General features: G+C 41.3%; 1 protein-coding gene and 1 long non-coding RNA gene across 4 annotated transcripts in view; one reads left to right on the forward strand and one right to left on the reverse strand.

Annotated features, from left to right (window-relative positions):
* The window catches only part of LOC115397679 (GTPase IMAP family member 8-like), a 152,621-nt gene that overhangs the window by 80,390 nt on the left and 54,257 nt on the right, over positions 1 to 17,974 (forward strand). Inside the window, exons 10-11 of one of the 3 annotated variants that reach the window (XM_030104119.1) lie at positions 7,313 to 7,367; positions 7,464 to 9,555. The exons of 1 other annotated variant lie outside the window; for it this stretch is intronic. In XM_030104119.1, the coding sequence (XP_029959979.1) occupies positions 7,313 to 7,367; positions 7,464 to 8,236 (828 nt within the window). In that variant the 3' untranslated portion in view covers positions 8,237 to 9,555. Of the gene's footprint in view, positions 1 to 6,107; positions 7,368 to 7,463; positions 9,556 to 17,974 lie in introns of those variants that run through there. One more of the 3 variants, XM_030104120.1, reaches the window with a different exon arrangement.
* Positions 12,347 to 13,316, reverse strand: LOC115397680 (uncharacterized). The gene is made up of 3 exons (XR_003932530.1): positions 12,919 to 13,316; positions 12,747 to 12,819; positions 12,347 to 12,669 (listed from the first exon to the last, which is right to left on the reverse strand). It is a non-coding gene; the product is annotated as an uncharacterized LOC115397680 (long non-coding RNA).

Below are 17,974 nucleotides of genomic sequence, written 5' to 3' on the forward strand. Positions count from 1 at the left end.
TCACGGACCGGGAGCAAATATATAATATTACCGGGAGAGTGGACAAATGAAACTACAAATAGAACTACAAATGAACTTTCTTCTGTTGATTCTTGGTTTGTCAGCGAGTGAGCAGCGGTGTATTTGCGCACGCGCGATTCATCTGAAGTGTGGAGGAGTGGTGTGGGTCTCCTCTCTGCTCTGACTGCAGCAGGGGGCGCTGCTGACACTGGCCGCCTGTGAGAGCTTTGGGACGGGGAGGGGCTCACCGAGCACCCGCTGCTTGCTGAGAACAGCAGAGACGTCCTGTCACGCCTCCAGAGCACCAGAAACAGTCGCAAAATTTGTCGGTAGTACACTTTTGACAAAAAAAGTCGAAAAGAGGCTTTGGAAAGTCTCCAGATTTAGCGAGAAAGTCACCAAGTCGGCAACACTGCCCGCCCCTGATCCCAGCAGTGTTTGAGTCCGTGTCCACGGCGGCCATGTTCTTCCTGTTCGGCAACGCGCATACAGCGTCAATTTACGTCACATCCCCATGATTGCGCGGGAAATTCGGACCCCGAACAGCAACAAATTATTTGGCACACAGCCTGTATAAGGCAACAGACAGATACGCGGATTGGCCTGTTATTTTAGGTTTTTAATGCTTCACGACCCATTAAACCTACACTAAGGAACTTTTTAACCTTAATAAAAAATTCTAATATCTTTTGTGATGATACTTCGACTTACAACTAGTTGAATGACCCTTCTGTCACGGGCTGAGGTCGTCAGTACTGCTTTCACTTGGACTAAGCAGCTGTGAGGAGGGTGGGAGGAACCCTGCACACTAAAACACTCCAGATGTGTGGACTGCTTTACGGCATGCGTCACATCATGATATAACATTGTTTAGCCACCATTAGATTCATTACCTCGTCGCTATCCGTCCTTCACACAGCCACTGGAAACAAATGAAGGCGAGTTCATTCCGACAGCACGCCACAGGGAGCAGCATTTTACGACGCCACGTGCTAGTCCTCATGGGAACTGCAGTATTCGGTCAGGCAAAACACTACCGCTTTTGTCCACTGGCGCCGCCAAAATCAACGAAAACGGAAAGTTCCTTAGTGTTGCTTTAACATTGAATAAACTGGAAATGCATGTTTAGTTTTTCACAAATCTTGCCTTAAGTCCCTTTAAGGTTGTAATGATTATGGGGACACTGCAGCGAATCCCTGTACTTTTTTTTTTTTTTTTTTTTTTTTTTTTGGTAATTGTCTTCACTGTTGCAGCGTCTTGTAAATTGTAGACGGTCCCTTAACTCCGCAGCACCACGGCTGCTAATCGAAAACAATATTGCTTCTGATGCTTGATAGACAGCTACTTTTAATGAAAGTGAGCTTGTAGCAAATACAGTAGTCCACCTCACAACGGTGGGATGGAGGGGCCCTTTGTATGTTACTGACGTTTTGTTGAAGAGTTATTGATACTGAAAGTCCGCATCTGTCAATATGCTGCTAACTTTACTGGACTGTTCAGTGAATAATTTGCCTAATTCGTGGCCACGAATTAATATTTTGTGCACACGATTTATTATTTCGCGGCCACAAATTAGCTTGTGGAAGCTTGTTCAGGCGCGTTTACATCACGAGTTCTCATTTTGGAGCTCAAACTTACTGTGGTGGAGCTTAGCTTGTAGCCTGAGCTGAGGACAGCCAGCTGTGGTGTGCTGCAGAGTACCTGATCACTCTCTGGCGGCGCTTTCTGTTCGGCTTGAATCAGCGGCGCCGTGAACAGCAGTTAGTGATTGTGAAACGCATACTGTAATGCACTATATCGAAAACGTGTTTAAAACTCATATCACCGTTATTGAAAGTTATTCGAAATATTCCGCGGTATATATTGATATCGAAATTTTGTCCAGCCCTACATGTACACACATACACACGCACTCATATATACATACATATATATATATATATATATATATATATATATATATATATATATATATATATATATATATATATATATGTATGTATGCTTGTATGTATGTATGTATACACATATACACACAGACACCCATACACACATATATGAAGAGTGTATTTCAGTGTAGTTCATTTGCAGAAACATAAGTACCACCCTGTTTATCGTTTATATATCTATTCTCGTGCTCCTAAAAGGATTATTAGTTAATCTTCTTGAATAAATGAATTCAACTTTGGTCTTACTGCTGTCACGTACAAAACATAACAACAAAATCAAATATACTTTTGAAAAAAAAAATCTAAACAAAAATAACTGCAAATGCACTCCCATATATAAAATAAAATTTATAAATGGAAGCTCAATGTCAACTCATTAAAGAAATAGAGACATGATAACAACAATACTATCTAAATAAAAGGAAAAGACCATGACCATGACAATACATGCATCCCACTATTCTGTTGATTATTTTATTTTGACAGTGATCATTCATAATTGCAATTACCCCCTTATCAATTTTATTTATCTCAAATAAAGACATAGATATAGATCATAAAGATTAGTCTTTGACATAATCCCAAATTCTAGTACTAATCAATTTTTCCCTCTTTAATTTTGATTCATTTTTACATGCATTGCTGGTCAATAATTTAGTTCATTACTGCACAAAGAATCTTACAGTCTTTTTCCGATTTCTTATTAGTTCATTATTGTGTAAACAAAAGGAGTTTTAACTTTTTTTGAAAACGTCTCTTATTGGTCTCTGATAACAAAAATCTAGGTAATAAATTCCATGCAGCCATGGCTCGATAAAGTACAGTTCTCTGCTTTTGATTTGTTCTACATGCAGGTAATACACACCTTGAGTCATTTGCCTGAAGAGTACCATAACCATGATAATCTGAGAAAAATTACACTTATCTGTAAATAATTGCTGGTATTCTTGTTGCAATTCTATTTCTTATAAATGTTAATAAAAAATACAAGGGTCTACATTTAACCCTTAACCAAGCCACGTTTTCATGCATTTCTATTACAATTGTTCCATATGGGCAACCAACACAATTCTTGCTGCCTTGTTTTGTGCAACTTGTAACTAGTGTAAATTATTTTCACTCGTGTTTGACCAAACAACTGATGCATAATCTAAACAGGAAAGCACTAAGGATTGAACAAGTTGCTTGGTCAACCACTGAGGAATATACTTTCTACAGTGTTGAATAGTGCCCATACTTCTCCCCATTTTCTGAAGTACATAATTAACTTGGCTGTTCCATGATAAATTAGAATCAACTATTACCCCTAATTATTTTGCTCCTTCAACCTGTTCGTCATTGTTTAAATCATTTCCACGAATTACAACAAAGGTGTCATTTTTAAACTATGTTTTGAACCAATCACAATACATTTTGTTTTTCAGCATTAATAATTTATTAGCTAATTCTTCATTTAATATATTATTGAGTTTATCTATTGTTTGTGAAGCCGTATATAATGTAGTATCATCTGCATAAATAGCCATGGTTGCTTGTTTTAACACCAGTGGAAAATTATTTGTAAAAATAGAAAACAAAACGGGTCCCAGGTAACTTCCCTGGGGCACTCCACAGTCCATTTGTCCAAGCTCAGAGTAACTACCATTGAAATAAACTTTATATTCTTTATTATCAAGATAACTTTCTATCCACTCTAGTGCTGACAACTCAAATCCATAACAATTTAACTTAGAAGAGAATCAGAGTCAAAATAGCCTTTATTGTGGTATAATGGTCTTAGTTAATAAAATTGTATGATCCAAAACATCAAAAGCTGCACTCAAATTTAAAAATATTGTGCCAACCAACTTTTTATTATCTATTTCCTCTAACCAATGATCGGTAATCTGAGCAAGTGCAGTAGTTGTGGAGTGACCCATTTTATATGCATGTTGATAAATTCAGTCCATTCTCTAAAAAATATTTTTGTATCTGATCATATACGACTTTTTCCATAACTTTACTTAATGCAGGTAACAAACTTATTGGCCTGCTATTTTGCACTGAAAATGGTTCCTTGTTATTCTTAATCAGGGGAATGATTTTTGCTATCTTCCACTCTGATGGAAAAACACCTTCCTTTAAAGGTGCATTAAAGCTCGTGTCCGGAGTTTCCGTTCGTTTCCAATGTATGTATCATTTTTCAACAGAGCTGAAATGTGTCAGTCTGGTTCGATACTACAATATAATATTAGCATAAAGCAAAATAAAATTTTATTTATGAGCCCCGCCTTCGTCTCATAGACCCCCATGTTATCCGAAAAAGCGCCGGTCAGCTTCAGCCAATAGAGTTCGAGCTTCCGCATTCTCGTGTTGTCAATCAAAGTGTGCAGCAGCCAGAGAGCACGGCCGCTCGCCCAGGCAGAGGACAGTTAGCTACGCAGCAGCCGCCGCGCTTACCTCGGATATATCCATGGTCTGCTGAACATCCACCGTAAACAGCTAAGCATGTAGAATGCTGTAGGGCTCGGAAGCTCTGATTTTCACCGACAGATAACTCGCGTGCACAATTAAAGGGGCGTGGCTTGGTCGCTCATGAGAGCAGAGGGAGGGCGGAACCTCCAGACTTTGGATTAAAAAAAAAACCCTTTCACGTTCAAAACTCCGGACACGAGCTTTAAGAAATTTGCACGTTTTATGTGAAACAGCTCCCCCTGCAGGCCTTGGGCGTAATGCAGCTTAGTCAAAAACTCGTCCCTGTAGCTTGCATGCACGGAAGAGGGGAACTCCGTCTTCGCTCGTTTAGTAGCGCTCAAGTAAAATTTAAGTTTCTTTTACCTGGTGGAGTCTGTGTGGAGCTGTGGCAGTGCTAGAGGCCAGTCTGTTCTTACTTTCTGGAAGATCCTGCTCAGTTGTTGCTCTCTAAGCATCTGGCGGAGTAATGGCAGACAAAACGAAACTCAAGGAGCTGAAGCGCGCATTACGTCATTCCTTTCAAATTCTCCCCAAAAAAACTCTGGAGCCGGACCGGCACTGCAACTTTCAAGTGACAATTTAGTGCTGTTAGCGGTACTTGCAATGAATATGTCAGGGCACATTGTACACATCATTAAAAATGTGGAACATATTTATGGTGGAAAATAAGTATTTTTAAGGTTGTAAAACTCCTTAATGCACCTTTAAACTTATTTTGATTATGTAAAAGACAGGCAAAGAAATTAAATCTGAAACCAACTTCAACAATTTAACCTCCACATTGTCTACTCCAGAGGGTTTATCTTTACTTCACTCAAGTATTTTTTTTTAATATGATCTTCTGTTATTTCAACAAATTTAAAGGCACAACTTTTAGTCTGCATGATATAATTTCTTATTAACCTGTACGAAATATTTTCATCCTGTGTGAGCACCATGGCTTTTTGTAATTTCTGAATTTTATTTTTGAAAGACTGTTTCAAATAATTAGCAACTTCCTATGGTTTAGAGAGATAAATTCCATCTTTCTCCAAAAAAGTAGTACTTGACTTTGATTTATTTCCCATAAGTTGATTTAATGTACCCCATAATTTCACACCATCGGATTTAACTTCTTTAATCTTATTATGATAATATATGCGTTTTTTATTTTTATTTAATGTGGGAACAAAATTTCATAATTTTCGATAATTCTTCCACTTGTCCATGTCTTTTGTTTTAGTTGCCTCCATTTTGACTTTATCCCTTTTCTTCATATAATCTTGAAGTTCTTGATCCAGCCATGGAGCTGAGACATTTCTCACAGCCTGTTTCCTCATAGGAGCATGTTTATCCATTACCTGCATTATTAAGTTGTTAAAGCCCATCACGGCTTTACATGGATCCTATTCTTGTGTTACCTCTGACCAATCTATGCTCCTCACAGCTGCTACAAAATTATCTTCATTAAATTTTTTAAAAGTCCTCCTATAAATAAAGTGTTGTCCTAGTTTCGGTACCCTTTTTTTCCTTAAAACTGCAACTAAATTATGGTCACTACAACCTACAGGAATAGAAACCGCCTTAGAGCATAGCTCCTCTACATTAGTAAAAATTAAATCAGTAAGAGTTGACGTCACGTCAGCTCCTTAAATATTCTTTATTCTCAATGTTTGAAGGTGTTTTCTGATCTAATTTTCAACCTTATACATGTTTTCATTCCAGAACATGAAATCAGGATCGTGTTGTTTGGAAAAAGTGATGATAAGAAAACAACACTGAGAAACATCATCACTGGAAAAGAAGAGTTTAAATCGCAACAATTTTCTGATTTCAAAGTCTCATTTCCCCGGCATCATGGAGGAAAACAGTCTGTCTCTGTCAGTGGAGAGTGGAACAGAAAACCTTTGACAGTGGTGAAAACTCCAGACGTCTTTAATCTGTCAGTGGAAGCAGTGAGAAAGGAGATGAAGAGGTGTGTGGAGCTCTGTTCTCCAGGACCAAATGTTCTGCTGCTGCTAGTGAGACCCTCTGAATTCACTGAAGAGGACAGAAAAACTCTGATGTTCATCCTGAGTCTGTTTGGTCAGGATGTCTTCAAACACTCCATGGTCGTCCTGACCCATGAAGATGAAGGTCGTCACCCCACAGTAGACAGACTCATCCAGGACTGCCAGCAAAAGGTTCACAGTTTCACTGCTGACTGGAAGGATCCCTCCAAACGTGGCCTTCAAGAGTTGATGCAGAAAATGGAAACGATAGTGAACACCCTCAGAGGAGAGTTTCTGGTCGTAGATAAAGAAACAGATGTTGGAACAGTGAGAAGAGAAGCCAAACCTCCTGTGAACCTGGTGTTGTTTGGCAGAAGAGGAGCTGGAAAGACGTCAGCAGTCAATGCTATACTGGGACCAGGAAGGTTTAGACCAGCTGCCAACTCCTCAGAGTGTGTCAGAAACCAGGGAGAGGTGTGTGGACGGTGGGTCTCTGTGGTGGAGCTGCCTGATTTGTATGGAAGACCTCCGGAGGAGGTGATGGAGGAGGCTCTCAGCTGTGTCTCCCTCTGTGATCCTGAAGGTGTCCACGCCTTCATCCTGGTCCTGCCTGTGGGTCCACTCACTGATGAAGACAAGGGAGAGTTAGAGACCATCCAGAAGACCTTCAGCTCTCGAGTCAATGACTTCACCATGATTCTGTTCACTGTGGACTCAGATCCTTCAACTCTCAACTTTCCAAAGGGAAACAAGGAGGTAGAAGAGTTGATTCAGAGCTGTAGTGGAGAACATTTTGTTCTCAACATCAGTGGAGGACAAGAACTTTCAAGGTTGTTTTATAATGTCGATACAATGAGAGACAGGAATGAACCACACTCCTACACAATGAAAATGTTCAGTCAAGCTCAAATAACAAAGATGATCCAAAAAGAAAAGAACATCAACCTCCTCCAGTCTGAGCTGAAGGATCTGAAAGCAAAGATCACAGGCATCTGTAAGTACATCACTGATGATTTCTGTCTTTAACAGGACATCATCTCTCAGCACAACATTGTTCTGTGGTTTTCTAACGTATGTTCTTCTTTCACAGGTGATGAGACACAGAACACAGAGTGTCTCCGGATTGTTCTTCTGGGGAAGACCGGCAGTGGAAAGAGCTCCTCAGGGAACACCATCCTGGGAGGAAAGAAGTTTAAAGCTGAACTTCGAACACAATCAGTCACTAAACATTGTCAGAAAGCAGTGGGTGAAGTGAACAATCGTCAGATCGTTGTGGTCGATACTCCAGGACTGTTTGATGACAGTTTGTCCAATGAAGAGATAAATGAAGAGCTGGTGAAATGTGTGAGTCTTGTGGCTCCAGGACCACACGTCTTCTTGTTGGTGGTGAGAATCGGCAGATTCACACCAGAAGAGAAAGAAACACTGAAACTCATCAGGAAAATATTTGGAAAGAATTCTCTGCACTTTGCCTTCATTCTGTTAACAGGAGGAGATCAACTGGAAAAGGCTAATATATCAGATGAAGAATACATTAGATATAGATGTGATGATTCATTTAAGAGTCTGATTGCCGACTGTGGAGGAAGATACCATGTGTTCAACAATGATAAACAAGACTCCAGTCAAGTCAGTGAGCTGATAGCAAAGATCGACTCCATGGTGAAGAGAAACGGAGGGGACCGCTTCACCAATGAGATGCTGCAAGAAGCTGAGGCAGCGATTAAGAAAAAAATGGAAAAGATCCTGAAAGAGAAGGAAGAAGAGATGAAGAGAGAGAGGGAGGAACTGGAAAAGAAACATGAGGAAGAAATGAAGGAACTGAAGAAGAAACTTTTTCCAGAGAAGTGTCAGATTTCTTGAAGTTCATCAGACAGCAGCGAACATTCATAATTCACAAAATGTACAAAGTCATCTAATTGGATGATGTTCCCATTCATCCATCCAATCAATGTTTGAAGCATTTAATTTTTATTTGATTCCCTATCTATCTCTCTCAGTGTGTATGTGTGTGTGCGTGTGTGCGTGTGTGCGTGCGTGCGTGCGTGCGTATGTGTTGATCTTGCGTTTACAGCATGTTCTACGTGTGCATGTATGTGTTTATTGCTTATAGGAAGTCTTAAATCTTTATCTTACTAAAAGAATTGTTAAAATAAAACATTCTAGCACAGAGATGTAAAGACAAAATACATTCTATATGTTACAAAGTAATTGAATTTATGGGTGACAAGTGGTATTTTATCTTTGGGCTGTCTCTTTAGGGAGGGGACCCTCATGTCATTTGATCAAATTGTACAAGTCTTTGGAATAGAAAAGAACAATCTTTTTCAGTTTTTTTTTCAGATCAGGGATTTTGTTAATAAGGAAACATCTTTGCAAGAGAATACTGAGGTTTCAGACATTGAAATGTTGTTTTTTGGAACTTGAGTGATATCATTTAATTGTTTTACAAGATACTGAGAGGTCATTGTAAACTGGATCGTCCCTTGCTTGCTCAGATCTGGGGAAGAGAATTGGCTTTTGATATTACAGAAGAAACATAGAACAGTACCTGGAAAGCTGAACAAAAATAAATAAAAAATTTGTAATCGTTCATGGGCCTTACAACTTAATTCACTGCACAGAGCACACTTGGCCCCAAACCGTCTATCAAAATTCAAACCAGGTGCTTCGTCACATTGTCCTAAACGCAGAGCTCAGGATGGCAGCCTGACCCATTGTCTTTGGTCCTGCCCCAAGATCCAGAGATACTGGGAGTCTGTTCTATCTGAGATCAGAAATATTATTAAAATCAATGTTAGTTTTGATCCAGTAACTTCTCCTCGGTCTACCAAGTAAGCAAATTGGTGACAAATATAAGAGTAAACTATTTAAAGTTCTGACATTTTGTGCCAGGAAGAAGATCTTGTTTCAGTGGATTTCTAGTAAGTCACCCACTGTTTCTGGATGGAGAAACCTTATTTTGGAATATATTCCACTGGACTTTCTTACATGTTTGCTTCATTCTAAGACTGATACATTCAACCACACGTGGAAACCGTTCTTGGACTATACTGATGGACGTGTCCACAATCCTGTCTCAAGCCTTCATCATCTCTTAAGCTGACTGCCATTTTCGAAGCTGTCCTAATTTTAATATATTTTGAGTAATGCTGATCTGTTGTGTTGTGTTATTGTGTCAATTTTAAGAAAAAATGAATAAACATTATATAGAAAAAAAATAATTGAATTTACAAAAAAAAAAATTTCATTATAAATAAAATTTCAAAACCTGAAATGTTTTGTTGGAATTTTCTTGCAGCCTTCATTTTATTTGCTATTTCATTTTGAAAGAAAGTTCTGTTTTCCGAGACTTCTGAAGCGAAAATAGTGCACTTTAATCAGACTTTGGAATTACAACAGGAAACTCCCAGATCTCCCTCTGTTGCTTTGTGTGTTCCTCTCTTTACCTCTGCTGCTCCCTCTCTCTGTGTTGTCAGTCTCTCTGAGTGTGTGTGAGCTCTTGTCTGTGTCTCTGCCTCTTCTGGTCTCCCATCCTTCCAGTGGCCTTGTCTTTCCCTGGCTTCCTCACCTCACTCCTTCAGTCTTTCAATGTCCAATCGTCTTTTGTCTCCCACCCTCTTCCTCATATAAGCTTCCTTTCCCCATGTGCCTGGTGCTTGGTTGTCAGTGTACTTATGTTACTGCTTCCCTGCGTTCTTAAGCCTCCTCGTTGCACTGACCTCTCTGTGTTGTTTGACCCTGTATTTGGATTACCCCTTTGGATGCCTCAGCCTGTGATCCTGCTTCCCTGTCTTGGACCTAAACAAACACTGTAAACCAGATCCTTAGTGTGGAGTCTGCCTTTGGGTTCACCTATATGGTCTTGACAGAAACAAGTGAAATAAAAACAAAACAGGAAAACAAAGATGTTTTTTTTTATGCTGAACTTGACTCAAAACAGAAAATATAAATGTGATTTAAATGTCTGATTCAAATTTTCTTTCATGACATGAAGAGACATTGAGTTATAAATGAAATTGTTCAGTTGGATCCAGGATTACTCTGGAAGCTCCTGAATCATAGGAACACATCAGAAAAAGTGCACAAAACCAGGATCAGGGATTAAGCCGGCAAACTGTGGTTATCCTGTGGTTATCCTGGATGAAGTTAGTCTCAAGTCGGTTGCACAAAAACTGGCCAAGTTTATCCCGGACAAGTCGCCATGGAGATTTATTCTCTGCAGCTAACCTGCTCCACACCAGGCTCACTACCAGGATAAGTTTCATCCTGCCCTGCTCTGCTGTCAACAATGTGAGAAATGGGGGTGGTTTACAGCATTTCTGTGCTTTTTCTACACATTACATTATTTAATCATCCTGGCACCCAAATCTTACAACTGTCGTCATTGCATTTGCTGGTTGAGTGTAATATTATTTATTTTCACAGATTATATGAAGACAAAAATAACTTTTAAGACAGACATTTAAGAATCCTTTCTTTATTAATACAAGTCCGACAGTAAAAGGCTGAAAATTCTGATAAACAAAATAAAAATAACAGACCTCACTGACATTGGCACCAAACCAAACTGTTGTAAAAAATAAAAAACAAAAAACAACAACCCTGAAGCTACACAATGAGAAAGAGGAGAAACAAAGGAAAACTAGAAAAAATTTGCAGTTCCTGAAGAAACTGCAAGTGTGAATGCTGAGCTGAAAATGTTAAACTGTAATGCAGAAAAAGTTCAAGAAGAAAGGTTGAAAAAGTTTTGAAAATAATTGAAAAAGGTTGACAAAGTATGAAAACGCTGCAAAAAGTTGAAAAAGGTTGAAAAAGTTTGAAAACACTGCAAAAAGTTGAAAAGAGTTCAAAAAGGTTGGACAAGTTTGTAAACGCTGCAAAAAGTTGAAAAACTTTGATAAAGGTTGAAAAAAATTGAAAAAACCTGAAAAAAGTTGAGGAAATCTTAAAAAACCTGATAAAGTTAAAAAACCTGAAGGTTGTAAAACTTGCAAAAGGTTGAAAAAGTTGACGAAGTTAGAAAGACCTGAAAAACAGTTTAAAAAAAGTAAAAAAAAAAAAAAAACTTAAAAAGGTTTAGAAATACTTAAGTTGGAAAAGACTAAAAAATCTGAAAAAAAAGCTGAAACAAAGCTGAAGAAATGATAGTTATCAAATTTTGAAAAAGCTGAAAGTTAGAAAGACATGAAAAACGCTGGAAAAGGTTGAAAAATTTTCAAAAAACCTACAAAAGTTTTAAAGTTGAAAAACTGAAAAAGTTTACAAAAGTATAAAAGTTTGACGCTGTAGAGGTTAAAGAAGCATCATAAAGTTATGTCTTAAAAGTTTGAATGTTAAATATTTAATCAAAGTTAAACTGATTTAAAAGTAATTTCTTGTTAAAACAGAGTTAAAGGCTGAATAATTTTGGATACGCCTAAAAAAAGGCAGCAATGTTGAAGTAAAAGACATTTTATTAACTGTTCAACAAGATCAAAACTTAAACATTTACAACAGAAAATATAATATATTTAGTGTTAACCAGCGCTCAGTCTGACATTGCAATGAATAAAAGAACACAATTGTGTCCATTTGTCTTGTTTTAAGAGACAGCAAACAGAACTGAAACCCAACAGATCCACATGAGCAAGCATCAGCGACTGTGGAAAGGAAAAACTCCCTTGAACAGGAAGAAACCTTTGCAGAACCAGGCTCAGAGATGGCGGCTTTCTGCTATTCCGGTTGGGCTTCAGGGACAAAGAAGAACATGCAGTAGAGGCTGGTCGTACCTCCCAGATCAAACAGTCAGGACAGCTTTCCTCTTCTGAGTCCTTCAAGAGTCAGACTTTTTTCACACAATTTTACTGAGCAGACGCTTTTGTCCAAAGCAACGTACAACAGTGGGGGCAATTCAGGGTTCAGTGTCATCCCCAAGGACACTTCGACATGCAGACAGTGGGAGACAGGAATTGAACTCACAACCTCCAGACTGAGTTCTAAATGTCCAGCAGCTCAGACCAGCCGTTTCCTCCAGATGAAGCTTGTTCTGTCCTTGGCTGGACGGCTGCTGCTCTCACAGCTCTTGTCCATGTTGTGGGAGAGGCAGAGAGAACACGAGACCCAGACAGAACCCTGCTGTGTGGTTGAGCTGTTCATGATGGAGGAAACAGGAATCAGTCCTCCTCTTCATCAGCGCTGCAGAGTCCCGTCACTTTGATGAGGAGAGACTTGCAGCAGCAGCAGCTCCACAGTGAGGCCATCAGCATGGAGGCTCCTCTGAGGTGAAGGTGGAGGGCAGAGGGAAACACTCCATCCTGCTGACAGAAGGTGGATGTTAGTGGGAGAACAAGACACATTCAGAGGTTCCAGCTTCAACAAGTCCATGAAATACCTCGAGACGCTGCAGTGCAGGCCCACGTCAGGACTGGAGCTGAAGTTTGTTCCTCTTGGTTCAGTCAGAGTGTCTGCAGACAACAAGGCAGGACGGACAGAGGACAGATGAGTGAGGATTCATGAGACATGTGGGAACAATCTCACTGCATGTTTCAATACTGGTGAAGTACCTGCAGCTCCGCTGAGAGGACACATGGGGACTGACTGGAGGACCTCTGGTCTGGACACGATGCAGCTGAGATGATCCCAGCAGTGTCCTCAGAGCATCAGGACGTCTTCTGCTCTCAATGCAGAATCAGGGCCGGCAGGCGCCGTCCCGTCTCACATGTCTCTCTCATGTCCAGCACTGATGACTGCTTTATGGCTGATGGACATGCTGGGACTAAAGACACTGATGCTCTGCAGGACCTGACAGGTGAATCTGACAGGCACTCTTGGAGATGGCTCAGACAGGTGACTCAGAGGACCCCACAGTGGACAGTCTGGAGGTTGTCCAGCTCCAGTCCTCAAAGGGGACTGAAGAAGGATTCAAACTACTGGGTGGGTGTCAGTTACACCACAGAGCATGTGACTGAATGAAGCTCTGACCCAGAAGAGTGTTGTGGCCTGTGCATTCACCAACCCTGACCCAGACCCACCCAGATGATGAATGCACAGGCCAACAGAGTTTTAGTCATTAAACATCAGATATATCTATAATCAATTAGGAAGGGAGGGATATCAATGCAATAATCACTTTAACATGATTACAGGATTATTTTAGACATTTACAGATTAGTTTTACATGATGTCATTTAGAAAGTGGGGATCTCAATTCATTAATCAATTTTAAAAAAATTATTAAAGAACATTGTTGCCTCAATTATGGATGATCAAACATGACAGTGAAAAATCAGAAATCTGTTATTCACACTGAAGGAATTCAATTCAATGATCACTTTAAGAAGAGCATGATGGCTTTCACATACCTTACCTCATTCATATGCTGTCAAACATGATTGAAACAATAAAAAAGGTTATGCATGATTCAGTTCTGTTAACAAAGGCCTTACCTCATCAGGCACCTACAGTCTGAATGGAAAACAATAAATGATTAGAACACTGATCAGGTTATTGAATGAAATGAAGAAAAAGGACATCCGAAGTCTTTCTCTGCTTCACACGTTGCTGAAAGTCAGGACACAGTAAACAGGATCATGGTAGCTGTGATATGTTCTCAGGACACCAGACTGGACACAGTGGTCGGGCTGTGAAATGAAAATCAGGTCCAGCAGTGTGTTCTTCTCTGTGGTGGAAGCAGTGATGAGTTGAACATAACCTCTGGTCTGAAACAGCTCTAGAATGGGCTTCTTGGCTGTGGATGAAAGGTTTTCATTAAAGTCTCCACAGACAACGATGGGCTGACAGTCGAGAATCTCCAGAGAGTCCAGAAGGCTGCTGAGATTAGCCAGGAAAGAAGTCACGTCATAGTTTGGAGGTCTGTACACTGCTGCGATGATGGCACTCACTGGAGCATCAAGCTTCAAGGCCACAAACTCAAGGTCGGTGACATTCAGCAGATACTGCTTCTCTCGAGCTTGGATGTGGTTTCTCACATAGATGGCTACTCCTCCACCACCTCTGCTGGCAATCTGAGGGAAGTTGCTGTAGGACAGGTGTCTGTTACGTCTGAAGAGGTTGTAGCCTGGTAACTGAAGACTGTCTGCAACAAAGGAGCCCTGCAGATGGGTTTCAGTGAGACACAAGATGTCAGCCAAACACATTTCATGGTGGTTCTTGATGTCATTGACGTGAGCCGGTAATCCCTCAGTGTTATGGTGGATGATGGTCAGGGTATCAGGTCTGCTCAGGGTTTCTCTCATCTGTAGAAGGGGCATCATCTCAGCTGGACTGGCTTGCCTCATGCTCTCCAGTGCTGCAGTGATCTGTTGACTGGCGTAGAACTTACTCTCATCCATGTCTACAATGAAGAGTCCACCGAGGGAAGTGACTCTGCTCACAGCAACATAAGCCATCCCAGGTTCAAAGATGTTCTTCAGTGACACCACAGCAGACTGCATACTCATTCCCTGGACCTTGTGGATGGTACATGCAAAAGCTAGTTTGATGGGGAACTGTCTGCGCACCACACCTTTCTGCTTCAGGTTGTCTTCCTCTCTCTGAATATAAACCACATCATCATTTTGTTCTGAAGACACATGGCTGTCCATTCGGAGACCCAGCTTTGTGACATGATCATTTTCTGAGATGCACCGCACCAGAGTGCCAAAACTTCCATTGACAAGACCACTTTGTACATCAATGTTTCTGGTCAGCATGACTCGAACGCCCTCAGCAACCTGTAGAGAGTCTGGTAGCTCATTTCTGCCTCCTTTCACTGGTGTTTGTTTCCGTGTCATTCTGCCAGTCTGAGGATCTTTCTCGAAGTCATCTGCATCAACTGTGATTATGTTGTCAAACAGTTCAGCCAGCCTTGCAGAGTTGTGTGCATCCACCTGTTTGTTCGTAGCATAGATGTGCAGGACATCAGTTGGACAAAGAGCTGGTTCTGTTACAGTCTGATAAATCAAAGCACGGTCAGCTTCAGACAACTCCGCAGACTTGTCTTTGACTCGGATCCTGTTCAGCATCTCTGCAAAAGCAACATCATCTTTCTGCCGCATGATCTCAGTCAGAGTGATCATCTGGAAGTGCTCGTGCCACAAGTCGATTTCAGAGGGGTCAAACACACACAGAGGAGTGGAATGCCTCACTGGAGGAAGTTGATAAAAATCTCCAACAGCAATGACAGAAACTCCTCCAAAAGGTCTCTGACTGCCTTTGATCTGCTTTAGTCGAGCATCAACGTAGACAAACAACGGCCTGGAAACCATGGACACCTCATCAATGATCAGGATTTCAGCGTTGAGGAGCTCTGCTCTGACTTCATCCAGCTTGTTACCAAGACCTTGGATTGGAGGTTTGAGACTTCTGGGTAGCTTCAGCAGTGAATGGAGAGTTGAACCTGAAATGTTAAACGCTGCTGTTCCAGTGAAAGCCGTCAGCAGGACAGTAGGCTTACTGATGTCAACCTCGTCACAATGTCGTGGAACATTCCTCAGGATCTTCGATGCTTCAGAGTGAATACATTTGATGAGATGGGATTTTCCAGTACCCGCCCCTCCATTTATGTAGTAGAAAAACTGCTCTGGACGAAGGCCACAGACTCTGCGAATGCACCATTCTCTCACAGTGTAAAAGAAACCAGCCTGCTTTAGGTTGAGACTCTGATACATGTGTCTTAACACAGCTGGATCGATCACAGGAGGCTCTCTGGTCACTCTGGCTTCACTGACTGCATCAGCTTGACGGCTGTACTCAGGGACATTTTCCTGCTCAGGATCATCAGGATGTGGTTGTTCTGCATCATCATCGTAGTCCACTCTCACAACTTCAGACTGAGGAGCAAGGTTACACCACTCATCCATCACACCTTGATTCTCTTGAAACTCTTCAACAGCTTTCTCAATCTCTTCACTGTTTTTCTCATATTTTTCTCTGTTCTGTTTGACGATCACTTCCACCGACCGGCCGTGGTTCCAGCCTGGCAGCTGCACCCAGCCGGCTCTGTAAAAGCTCTGGTAGGTTGGAAAGCCTGGTCTCTTTAGATCCTCATCTGATCTGTGTGGAAGGTACAGCTTCAGTAATCTGCCATGGAAGTTCTCAGAATCTCTTTCCTCTGAGCAGCGGTAATATCTGATCACAGCTGGCTTATCGTTCTTTCTCCTCTGTACAAAGCCCATGTCATTCAGCAGTGGAAACACATCAGCTCCTTTGTTCTCACGGACAAACCTGCAGGTGGCAGCAAAATCAGCCATGCACATTTCCTCAAACTCTGGTGTTTCTGGTCTGTTCTTATACTTATCCGCCAAAGATGTCATCCAGATGTTTGTAGATTCATCAGTGGTGTTCTCAAGGAAAGACAGAGGGCGGCTCATTCTCAGAGGGTTCTCATCTGTTGGTATGAAAACTACAGCTCGGGAACACTTCTTCATCTTCAGTCCACATGCTCTGGCAACACACTCTTGTGCACTGATTTCTCGTTTCTTGGAGTAGGCCTGCATGACTGCTTTCATCTCCTCACTGTCGTTCACGTTGCTGGTGTTGGAGTTATTGATCACTGTTTTCAGGTACTCTGACAGTCCAGCTTCCTTCTTGGTGATGTACTTGGTCAGATAATGAATACAGCCATAAGCATTCAGGATGTAGGACACGTCAATGTTAGCATCCCAGGCTGTGAGCAGGTGTGGATTGTAGGCATTGATCCAGCAATCCTTTGGATCTCGCTTCAGCAGGACAGCACTGGATTTGTTCAGTTCATTCAGGTAAAACTCATATTCAGCCACGGTTAAATCACACTGAGCCAGAAGCTGATCTAAACTCATGGAAGCTGCTTCAGGTTCATTCAGGAGTCTGTTCAGAGGTCTCAGCTTAGTCTTTGCAGTTGCAGTATGTTTACCACCATCAGGTCTCGTGATCATTACGTTTCTGCAGGGAGGTTTGGGAAACCCGAAACGGCACCCAGAGCCAACACTTTTGAAACATGTCTTGGTGTGTGTTCGACTGTGTTTCTGGACTTCACTGACTTTCTTGTACAGGTCGGGTTGAGTGTGAGGGTCAGGGAGCTGAGCTGTGATGTATCTGGACACAAAATCACACACAGTCTGATCATCATCCTTTTCAAACACAGGGGCACCTTCAACCCAGAGCAGACAGTGAATGTGAGGACTTCCTCTGTGCTGAAACTCCACTCGATAAAAGAAGTCCACAACTTTACCCAGTGGCTGAGCAGGCGAAAGCAGCAAATCTCTGAATAAGGCCTCCACTCGCTTATCAAACATGCGCATTGCTGTCACAGGATTACTTCTCAGGATGTCACATTTTTCTGACCAGTCAAGCTCTTCAAAATTCACATCCTCACCTTGTTGTCTCTTGATTGCTTCAATCACTTCAGGCCATCTCATCTCAGCAGCTGAAAACGTGCAAAAGAAGGTGGGAGTGCCCAGCTGTCTTATCATGGCAAACAGTTCACTGGTTTTCTGGTGCCAGTAGGCCGGAGTACCACGTAATGCTCTCATGAAGCGAAAAGCCTCGCGGTTTCTCACTAGTTTCTCTACTTCACGTCTGTCTTGCAGCATTCCTGAGGTTATTTTTCGTCCGTCTCTGGTCATGGGTTTGCCTTTTCTC

The sequence above is a fragment of the Salarias fasciatus genome, chromosome 12 (assembly GCF_902148845.1).
Source record: "Salarias fasciatus chromosome 12, fSalaFa1.1, whole genome shotgun sequence".
Classification (NCBI taxonomy): Eukaryota; Metazoa; Chordata; class Actinopteri; order Blenniiformes; family Blenniidae; genus Salarias; species Salarias fasciatus.